The sequence below is a fragment of the Ovis aries genome, chromosome 22 (assembly GCF_016772045.2).
Source record: "Ovis aries strain OAR_USU_Benz2616 breed Rambouillet chromosome 22, ARS-UI_Ramb_v3.0, whole genome shotgun sequence".
In the NCBI taxonomy this organism is placed as follows: domain Eukaryota; kingdom Metazoa; phylum Chordata; class Mammalia; order Artiodactyla; family Bovidae; genus Ovis; species Ovis aries.
In genome coordinates this window covers 50,477,678-50,488,898 of record NC_056075.1, presented here as the reverse complement: position 1 = coordinate 50,488,898, position 11,221 = coordinate 50,477,678, and the positions used below count along the sequence as shown (strand labels likewise).

At 55.7% G+C, this 11,221-nt stretch overlaps 1 protein-coding gene across 12 annotated transcripts in view; it reads right to left on the bottom strand.

Moving 5' to 3' along the window:
- Window positions 1-583: 583 nt before the first annotated feature.
- LRRC27 (leucine rich repeat containing 27) overlaps window positions 584-11,221 on the bottom strand; it is a 31,765-nt gene continuing 21,127 nt past the window's right edge. For 8 of the 12 annotated variants that reach the window (XM_042238903.2, XM_042238905.2, XM_042238900.2 and 5 more), the window contains 3 exons: window positions 8,580-8,677; window positions 7,538-7,667; window positions 6,586-6,919 (listed from right to left, as the gene is read on the bottom strand). In XM_042238903.2, the coding sequence (XP_042094837.1) occupies window positions 6,773-6,919; window positions 7,538-7,667; window positions 8,580-8,677 (375 nt within the window). In that variant the 3' untranslated portion in view covers window positions 6,586-6,772. Of the gene's footprint in view, window positions 4,639-6,585; window positions 6,920-7,537; window positions 7,668-8,579; window positions 8,678-11,221 lie in introns of those variants that run through there. The other 4 variants (XM_042238901.2, XM_042238904.2, XR_009598071.1 and 1 more) reach the window with 3 other exon arrangements.

Genomic DNA, 11,221 nt, shown 5'->3' with positions numbered 1-11,221 from the left:
CTTTGTGTGTCCACGCAGATGTCTGCCAGCTGGGCCGTGGCCCTGACACCCCAGAGGCCCTCCTTCACTGGCCTCTCCTGGGCAGTGCCCAGAGGCGTGCAGAAGGGGAGTGCAGGGCCCCGCACAGCGGAGGGCTGGGCGGCCTGTGATGGAGTCCGTGCAGGGCACACGGGGACGCGTGCTGTGCTGGTTCGCGGCCCGAGCCTCGGGGAGGCCTGGGGCCCCCGAGAAGCCTGAAGAGGGCCAGGCACCCGCCACAGAGGCCGCGTGGGGGACCACGACCGCGGAGTGCGCTGGGGAGACGGGTAGTGATGAGGGAACTGGCCTGAGGAGGCCCGGTGACCCAGGAGCAGCCACACACACTTGTTGTTCCACAGACAGTGAGCTGCGCGCCCCCCCGCCACCATCCGTGGCCTCTGTAGGCTGCATGGGGTCTAGTGCCATCTGGAAACCAAACTCCGCACAGCTCAACCTTTGTGAAAAAATCACTGTGTTGTAAGAATGACTTAGAAACAGCAGAAAAGTCAGACTGTCAGACGGTGGGTTGTTTTTTTAAATAATAGAACAACTCGGCATTAGCAAGTTCAATATAATCATATAGTATTGTTTAACTGTGGGTTAGAAAAATGATACAGATGGACTTATTTGCAAAGCACAAACAGACACAGACATAGAGAACCAAGGGAGGAGGGTGGCAGGACGGACTGGGGAATTGGGGTTGACAGACATGTACTACTCAGTCTAACACACATCTGATGCTGGAACTCCAATACTTCGGTTAGAACTGGACAAGGATCAACAGACTGGTTCCAAATCAGGACAGGAGTACATCAAGGCTGTATATTGTCACTCTGCATATTTGACTTATATGCAGAGTACATCATGTGAAATTCTGGGCTGGATGAAGGACAACCTGGAATCAAGACTGCTGGGAGAAATATCAATGACCTCAGATATGCAGATAACACCACCCTAAAGGCAGAAAGCGAAGAGGAACTAAAGAGCCTCTTGATAAAAATGAAAAGGAGAGTGAAAAAGCTGTCTTAAAACTCAACATTCAAAAAACTAACCTCATGGCATCTGATCCCATTAAGTTCAGTTCAGTTCAGTTGCTCAGTCGTGTCCGACTCTGCGACCCCATGAATCACAGCATGCCAGGCCTCCCTGTCCATCACCAACTCCCGGAGTTCACTCAAACTCAGTCCATTGAGCCAGTGATGCCATCCAGCCATCTCATCCTCTGTCGTCCCATTTTTCTCCTGCCCCCAATCCCTCCCAGCATCACAGTCTTTTCCAATGACTCTTCACATGAGGTGGCCAAAGTACTGGAGTTTCAGCTTTAGCATCATTCCTTCCAAAGAAATCCCAAGGTTGATCTCCTTCAGAATGGACTTGTTGGATCTCCTGCAGTCCAAGGGACTCTCAAGAGTCTTCTCCAACACCATAGTTCAAAAGCATCAATTCTTCGGCGCTCAGCTTTCTTCACAGTCCAACTCACACATCCATACATGACCACTGCAAAAACCATAGCCTTGACTAGATGGATCTTAGTTGGCAAAGTAATGTCTCTACTTTTGAATATGCTATCTAGGTTGGTCATAACTTTCCTTCCAAGGAGTAAGCGTCTTTAAATTTCATGGCTGCAATCACCATCTGCAGTGATTTTGGAGCCCCCAAAAATAAAGTCTGACACTGTTTCCACTGTTTCCCCATCTATTTCCCATGAAGTGATGGGACCAGATGCCATGATCTTCATTTTCTGAATGTTGAGCTTTAAGCCAACTTTTTCACTCTCCTCTTTTCACTTTCCTCAAGAGGCTTTTTAGTTCCTTTTCACTTTCTGCCATAAGGGTGGTGTCATCTGCATATCTGAGGTTATTGATATTTCTCCAGGCAATCTTGATTCCAGCTTGTGCTTCTTCCAGTCCAGTGTTTCTCATGATGTACCCTGCATATAAGTTAAATAAGCAGGGTGACAATATACAGCCTTGACGTACTCTTTTCCTTATTTGGAACCAGTCTGTTGTTCCATTTCCAGTTTTAACTGTTACTTCCTGACCTGCATATAGGTTTCTCAAGAGGCAGGTCAGGTGGTCTGTATTCCCATCTCTTTCAGAATTTTCCACAGTTTATTGTGATCCACACAGTCAAAGGCTTTGGCATAGTCAATAAAGCAGAAGTAGATGTTTTTCTGGAACTCTCTTGCTTTTCCATGATCCAGCGGATGTTGGCAATTTGATCTCTGGTTCCTGTGCCTTTTCTAAAACCAGCTTGAACATCAGGGAGTTCACGGTTCACGTATTGCTGAAGCCTGGCTTGGAGAATTTTGAGCATTACTTAACTAGCGTGTGAGATGAGTGCAATTGTGTGGTAGTTTGAGCATTCTTTGACATTGCCTTTCTTTGGGATTGGAATGAAAACTGACCTCTTCCAGTCCTGTGGCCACTGCTGAATTTTCCAAATTTGCTGGCATATTGAGTGCAGCACTTTCACAGCATCATCTTTCAGGATTTGAAATAGCTCAACTGGAATTCCATCACCTCCACTAGCTTTGTTCATAGTGATGCTTTCTAAGGCTCACTTAACTTCACGGCAAATAGATGGGAAAACAATGGAAACAGTGACAGACTATTTTGGGGGGCTCCAAAAATCACTGCAGATGGTGACTGTAGCCATGAAATTAAAAGACGCTTCCTCCTTAGAAGAAAAGCTATGACCAACCTAGACAACATATTAAAAAGGAGACATTACTTTGCTGACAAAGGTCCGTCTAGTCAAAGCTATGATTTTTCCAGTAGTCATGTATGGATGTGAGAGTTGAACTATAAAGAAAGCTGAGCACCGAAGAATTGATGCTTTTGAACTGTGGTGTTGAAGAAGACTCTTGAGAGTCCCTTGGACTGCAAGGACATCCAACCAGTCCATCCTAAAGGAAATCAGTCCTGAATCTTCATTGGAAGGACTGATGCTGAAGCTGCAACTCCAATACTTTGGCCACCTGATGTGAAGAACTGAGTCCTTGGAAAAGACCCTGATGGTGGGAAAGATTGAAGGTGGGAGGAGAAGGGGACGACAGAGGATGAGATGGCTGGATGGCATCACGGACTCAATGGACACGAGTTTGAGCAAGCTCCGGGAGATGGTGAAGGACAGGGAGGCCTGGCGTGCGGCAGTCCATGGGGTTGCAAAGAGCTGGACACAACTCAGTACCTGAACAACGACGAGAACCTGCAGTGCAGCTCAGGCAGCTCTGCTCGGCGTCTGGTGGCGACGGGGCCTCGCGAGGGAGGGAATCCAAAGCAGAGTGGACGCACGCGCACATACAGCGGGTTGCTACACCTCAGAGATTAACGCTCTGTAAAACAACTGTACTCCAATAAAATTAATTTAAAAGATAAACTGCGATACTGACACCCCCAGAAAAGCTCCGCGTGATGGCTGATATGCTTCCGTCCTTGCATCTGTCTGTCCTGCTGGCCGGCGAGTCCCTCCGCTCTTCTTGCTGCTCAGCCGAAGTTCCCTGCGCTCTGCACCCGCTAAGAGTTAACGACCCTTTACCCTCTCTCTTCATTTTGGAAAATTAGATGTGTGTTTTCTTCCGTGTCCCCGACCCCACAGCTTCCCTTCCCTTCCCTCTCTGCTTCCTCAGATAAAAATTTTAAAATAATTTTCCAAAAAAAAAATGGTTTTAGGGACCTGCCTGGTAGTCCAGTGGCTGAGAATTCGCCTTGCAATGGAGGGGCTGCGGGTTCCATCCCTGGTCAGGGAGCTAAGATCTCACATGCTTCTGGGGCCAAAATAGTCAAAACCTAAATCAGAAGCAAGACTGCAACAAACATTCAATGAAGACTAAAAAGATGGTCCACATCAAAAAATAGTGTTTTAAAAAATTGTTTTCAAAACTTGCTTTATTGATGCTTTTTTCTAGTTCACGAAGTTTTGTGTTCTTTTTTTTATGACCTGCACGTTTTATAATTTTTATTTACTTACTCAGTTATTCGGCTGTGCTGGGTTTCCGTTGCTGCATGTTTGGCTGTGGTGAGCGGGGGCTTCACGTCACGGAGCTCAGCTCTGGGGTACACGGGCTCAGCAGTCTAGGCTCCTGGGCTCGAGAGCACAGGCCCCACAGGTGCGGCACGTGGGCCCAGCGGCTCCGATGCAGAGTCTTCCCAGGCCAGGGACTGCACCCGTGCCTCCTGCCCTGGCAGGCAGATTCTCTGCCCCCAGCCACCAGGGGAGCCTCAGATAATTCTATATTAAAAAAATTTAACACCAGAGAACAGCAAGGGAAGAATACAGGAACAGAAACATGAGACTCATTAAAACAAATAGTAACATGTTGCTGTTCAGTCGGCCCCGTGGACTGCAGCAGGCCAGGCCTCCCTGTCCATCACCAACTCCCAGAGTTCACTCAGACTCATGTCCATTGAGTCGGTGATGCCGTCCAACCATCTCATCCCCTGTCGTCCCCTTCTCTTCCTGCCTTCAGTCTTTCCCAGCATCAGGGTCTTTTCCAATGAGTCAGTTCTTCACATCAGGTGGCCAAAATATTAGAGCTTCAGCTTCAGCATCAGTTCTTCCAATGAATATCAACATGGGAGTCTTAGAATCACCCATATGACCGTAAGTGATCAAACACTGTAATTAGAGGACAGAGACTGTCAGGCTGGAGAAAGGAAGAAAGGCCCAACATAAGAGGTTCACCTGAGACGTTCTCTCCATAAGAAGACCCAGGAAGACTGGATGAGGGGTGTAAACGCCTCTGGCGCCGCGGTGGCACCTGGGTGAGTGACAGGCACAAGGGACCTTAAGGCAGGAGGTATGGAGCAAGAAATCAAGACATATTTCATATGATGAACAGCTTAATTCAACAGGAAGACAAAGCAATCCTAAATGTGCGGGCATCGAACAGCACAGCTCCAGACGCCACACAGCAGCAGCCGGCACAGCTGAAGGGAGATGCACGGCCACCGCCGCGGCTTAAGTGGCACCCAGCAGACAGGGCAAGATGAACAGACCCTGAAGATGCAGGGGACGGCTTGTCACACGTACACACCACATCCAACCGCCGCCAAGCAGATGCCTGTCGAGTCACACGGAACATTTCCCAACAGAAGTCGTGTCACAACTGTAAAGCCCGTCTCCATACATGTCACAGGACTGGGGTTCACAGCAAGCTAGACCCTCCAGCCCAGCCTTCAGACCCCACGGGCCCTCCCACGGCCCGAGTGTACCAGGAACACCAGCCCAGCTGCTCCAACCCTGACCCTCAGAACCCGGAGAGAGAATAGATATTGATTATTGTTACATGACATTGAGTTGGTGATGGACAGGGAGGCCTGGCGTGCTGCGACTCATGGGGTGGCGAAGAGTTGGACACGACTCAGCTGAACTGGACTGGATCTAACAATGTGTTCCACTTGTTGCTCTTCAGTTGCTAAGTTGCGTTCGACTCTTTGGGACCCTGCAGCACACCAGGCCTCCCTGTCCTTCACCATCTCCCAGAATTTGCTGAAACTCATGTCCATTGAGTCGGTGATGCCATCCAACCATCTCATCCTCTGTCGCCCGCTTCTCCTCCCACCTCCAATCTTCCCCAGCATCAGCGTCTTTTCCAGTGAGGTGGCTCTTTACATCAGGTGACCACAGGACTGGAGCTTCAGCATCAGCCCTTCCAGTGAATTTCATTCAGGGATGATTTTCTTTAGGATTGATTGGTTTGATCTCCTTGCAGGCCGAGGGACCTCAAGAGTCTTCTCAGATGTTACACACTATATAATGACGCGCACTACACTTATTCACTATTATTTACCTACTTTCCCAGCTGCTTTGTTTCACAGCGACTTGTTACACGGCAGCAAGTCACTGACACATCCGGCTTGTTGAGCTGGGAGCCCCGGGGACGGATTTCACATGCTCCTTCCTTTCCGACGCAGTCAAGGTGGGAAAGTTCCCTCCAGGCACCAACCAAACCCAGAAAGCTGAGGCAAGGAGAACAGGAGCCAGTGATACAGAAAACACAATAGCTCCTCAGCACAGCCGACGGCGACTGTTCAAAGGACTAACAGGGGCGATGATCCCTGGCAAGATTAAGGAGGACGGCATCTCATCAACAGTGAGAGGGGACACGTTACAGGTCCTCAGCGACTGAGAAAATGCCGAGTGAGAAGATTACCAAGAATTTCATGCTGATAAACCAGACAACCTGGGCGCAAGGGAAAGAGTCACCGAGAAACTCATCTGCCAACACTGACACAAGAAGAAACCGAGACTCTGAGTCGCCCTGTGTCTGTCAGTTAGAATCAGAGGTGTTTTCCAGATCAAGCCCTCACCTCACGTCATCACATGGCCCCCCGGGGGTCTGGGACGGGTCTGGGGGGGCAGGGGCAGCCCCTGGGGAGAGGAGCAACACAGCCAGGCAGGAGGAGGGCACCCACAGTCAGTCATGGGCTCTCCCTGCTGTGAGCGGGGGGGGGGGGCCTGCGGAGTGGGGGGCCCTGGAGGGGTGGGGGATCCCAAAGGCAGGGGTGGGGGACCCCAAGGGGAGGAAGGTGCCCGCCATCGACCGATGGACACGGAGCCGCGTGCCTGTCACCACCTTCTCCTTTAATGCAGCTCAGACCCCCTTGGTCTCAGAACGTGTGGATGGAGGGATGGAGACACACAGACCCTCAAGCTCTGCGCCAGGAGGTGCCCTGGGAGGGCGCGAGCCACGGGCCGTCTTCCAGGTGAGAAGGCGCTGTCAGTAGCGTCTGTAAACACGTTCAGATTCTTAGTACTTTGGGTTAAAAAATATATTCTGAGGCCGGGACACAGCCGGCCTGAGCGACAGGCTCCCGGGCAGGGCAGCACACTGGTGGTTTCTGTTCAAGGCCGACCTCAGTTTCAGCTTCAGAACTTCATCATGCAGCCTCCGGGCCTCGGGACAGATGGGTACTCAGGTCAGCCCGGACGCAGAGGCATGGTGAGGGCAGAGCCTGTGCCCTGGGCCTGGAGCTGCCCCCCGAGGGGAGGGCCCCACTCCTCGCAAGCTTCAGCCCCCTGTGCTGGGGGTCTCTCTTCCCCCTTACCCCCACCCCACAAGCCTGCCCCCTCTGCTGGGGGTCTCCCTTCCACACCCCCCCACCCCCACCCCGCAAACCTGCCCCCTCTGATGGGGGTCTCCTTTCCCCCCTGTCCCCCGCCCCACATAGGCTGGACCAGGAAATGGTGAGATGGAGAATGAGGGAGCCAGGGGGCCAGCGTCAGAGCAGCCCCCTCCTGTCAGAGGGCTGGCGCGCATCGTGCAGGGGTCTCCTTTCCGTCCCACCTCCCATACTCCCTTACCCTCCCAGACCCCTCCCCCAGGACAGCGCCACCAGAGACATGGGTTACATCTGCCCCCCCGGGGCCTGTGTCTTCAGGCTCAGGGAGACCCCTGGGCTCGTCCATTCAGGACCTGCTGCTTCCGCTTCGTTCCTGCCCTCCGACCCCATGACCCTGGGAAACCCAAGGTCAGAGCCCGTGTGGCCCTCTCCGGGTTTCAATGGACACTCACCATCTGCACGTCCCGGGCGGCCCTCCCGACGTCCTCGAGGGGGGCCAGCCCCCGGAACCTGCTCCTCCGCGCCTGCAGCTGCTGGGCCTGGGGCTTCAGCGTCTCCTCCAGAATCTGCCCTCGGAGGCCACTGCAGGGACAGGGTGTGGGGAGACGGAGCTGTTCGTCCGCCCGCCCACCCTGGAGCACCTTCTGTCCCCGGGCTGGGAGGGGCAGCTCCCCCCGCCTCGGGCGCCCACCCACAGGGGACAGGCTGCCTCCCGTGCCCCCTCCTGCCGGACCTGCTGTACTTTAAACCCTCAGGTTCACGTGAGACATTACACACCGAGGACACTGCACTCAGCGCCTTGTGAAGCAGGAGGTGTCTGTCTCTGGAGGGAACGCGCGGTTTTAACAATTCCTCAGAGAGGAATAGAGCACGGCCTCAGAGTGACGCTGGATGGGTCTGCTCAGCGGGGCCCGGGGCCGTGTCCCCCACAGGACATCGGGAGCGCAGTGGGGAGGGTGTTAGAGCCTGGGGTACACCCGTGCCAGGGCCCTGGGACTCCCGCCCCAAGTACAGTGGCCGCCTGAGTCCTCAGGACAGACCCCACGGCGAGGGGCCTGACTGCCCTCATCTCAGACCCCAGACCCTGGGAAGTCCTGCCTATGGGGCGGGGTGTCTGAGCACAGATGTGGCCCACTGTGGGCTTGCTAAGGGGCCATGGGGGCGACGAGGGATCCCAGATGTGCGAGCACCCCCCACCAACTCCTCAGCTGCAGGTCAGACCCCCATATGGCTGCGTCAACCCACTGACGGACCCGGGACACTTTCCCAGTTTCCAGGATGACGGAGGAAAGAGCCCGCTGCCACCCACAGGTCACAGCACTGCCACCCACAGGTCACAGCACAGCCACCTTCTCCAGGGCCCTCGGCCCAGAGCTGGTGCCCGTGGAGAGGTCAGGGGTCGGTGATCGGGGTGGGCGGAGGGCCATGTCCAGGAGGATGGACTCACGCCCGGCCACCGACGAGGTTGCCACCCTCGTTTCCTGGCGTGCTTACAGTGGCTTCTCTTTGCTCTGTTTCACTCTTCCAGGCGGATTCTTCAGTATTTTCTCGTTCCCTCTCGGGTCCGTGGCAAAGGCTATCTTTGCCGCCCCCTGGAAGACGCAGCAAGAGCCTTTCAGGAAAACAGCCACTGATGCCAAGGCAGCCCCAGGCACAGCACGCTCGCGCCCCTCACGCTGGGGCCCCAACCGCGGCGGGCACGGGGTGGGGGGCGAGGCTACAGCGCAGGGCACGGCCCGGCCCGGAGGTGGGCACAACACTCCTGGCCGTGCTCCATCTCTGAGTCAAGCTGGCGAGCGGCTCATGCCCGACTCCGCGGGGGAAGTGGGAGCAGCCCTGCCGTCGGAAAAGACGGGCCTCTGGCTCCACGCGAGCTCACGGGCCCCCACGCGTGTGCAGGTACAGGTGGGGCTTAGGGGTGCCCCCCACCTAGCCCCCTGCCGCCCGATCCAAGGCCGGCAAGCCCCGACTGCTCTCAGGGACCCCACAAGCTCCGGACAGTGACCATCCAGTGTCTCCAGCAGGACATCTTCTCCGCCCTCCCCGGAAGCAGCCGCGACAGGTTCTTCTGGGCAGAGGGGCCCTGTGCAGGGGCCAGCGAGAGCAGGATGAAGGCCACGCGGTTCCGTAAGGACTCGCGGACGGCTTAGGCCTTCCCTGGTGGGACAGTGGATAGGCATCCCCCGGCCAGTGCGGGGACACGGGTTTGAGTCCACATGCCGCGGGGCAGCTGAGCCCGCGTGCCACAGCGTGCTGAAAGGCCGGAGGGCCACCGCTCCTGAACCTGACGCCCAGAGCCCGGGCTCTGTGACAGGAGAAACCGCCGCTGTGAGAGGCTTGTGCGCCAGTGAAGAGCGGCCCCCGCTCATGGCAACTAGAGGAAGCCTGCACCCGGCAACCGAGACCCAGTGCAGCCGAAAACAAAATAAGACAAGAAGAGACTTCACAGACCACTGGCATTCATCTCGAAAACAACAGATCCCTTCAAACGTCTGGGTTAGGGCATTACCCAAAGTGTGCTTGAACAGCACTCTGAACGCTAGAGAATCAGCTCTGGGGCCTGGGGGCGCCTCCCCTGGACCCCTGGCCGCCGGGGCCTGGGGTGTTTCGTCTGAGTCTGCTCGTCCACCTGCCCACAGCGGCCGTCCTCTGTCCTGCCTGATTCCTGTCTCCTGGGTTTTCCATTCCAGAACGTTCCTTTCCCTTCTCCTCACGCTGGCCACACCTGGACGCCTGGGTGGAACTCTCCAGTGTGTGCCCTGAGCTCCTGGGCTCCCACACGAACGCCCAGTGCTCTCGGCTCTGTGCAGACCCTGCGCTCCTGAAGGTGCCCAGCCCGCTGCTGCTGGGGTGCGTTCTCGCTGCTCTGCTGGGGTGCCCTGGGCTCCCACAGAACTGTACCTCGCGCCTCCCAACCCAGCCATCCTGCAGCAGTTTCCTCCTGGCAGGGACCTGAAAGATTTCTGCCATCAGGGCTACAAGCTGGGGGCTCTGCAGCCCTGTAACCAGGACGCGAGTGGCAACATGGCAGAGCCGTCACCCGGCGCTGCCTGCAGCTGCCCTCCCCCGCATTGGACCCCTGAGAACCAGACTGACCCCCCAGCACAGGGTGCCTAGCCTTGATTATCTGAAGTGTGCGAGTGCGTCTGTGTGCGTGAAGTGTGTGTGTGTGCGTGTGTGTGAAGTGTGTGTGTGTGAAGTGTGAGTGTGTGTGTGTGTGAAGTGTGCAAGTGCCTCTGTGTGTGTGAAGTGTGTGAGTGTGTGTGTGCATCAGGACGCACTGCTGATGCAGGGACTGTGTGTGTCTGTAAAGTGTGCAAGTGTGTGTGAAGTGTGCAAGTGTGTGTGTGTCAGGGGGCAGAGCTGCTGCAGAGATTGTGTGTGTCTGTGTGTGTGCAGTGTGCGAGTGTGTCTGTGTGAAGTGTATGAGTGCGTGTGTGTGAGTCAGGGTGCCCAGCTGCTGCAGAGACTGTGTGGGTGTGTGTGTGTGTGTGGGTGTGTCTGTGTGCATGAAGTGTGTCTGTATGTGTGAAGTGTGCGAGTGCATCTGTGTGTGTAAAGTGTACAAGTGTGTCTGTGCGGCAGGGTGCCCAGCTAGTGCAGGGACTGTGTGGGTGTGTGTGAAGTGTGCAAATGCGTCTGCGTATGAAGTGTGCGAGTGTGTCCGTGTGTGTGTGGGGGCACACAGCTGCTGCAGGGACTGGGTGAGTCTGATGGGAGAAGGCTGGGGGGGTGCCGGGGCGGCGAGGGGGTCACGCAGGGCTAATCTGCCAGGTCACCTCTAAGTGGGTCACCAGGCCAGCCACCTGCGTCACCATCTCCAGCCCAGCAGCACCTGCTTGACCTCAGAAGGAGCCTAAGGCTGGGGGAGGCTGGGGGTGGGGGGGCAGGAGCCGGCCAGCTTCTCCTCTCCCCCCACCCCCGATTCCCCCATCCCCCAACCCTCGCTGGGGCAGCTGCCGCAGACACAGCGGAATCAGAACCTCCTGCCTGGGGGGTGGGGTGCTGCACACATGGGGCCACGGGTCAGGCCCTCCTGCCGCGGCCCCCGAGCAAGCGCCAGGTCCAGTGGGCATTCCTTACACGCAGACACCTGCTTTTACCTTTAAGGTGCGAAGGGTGTGATTCTGGCTGCA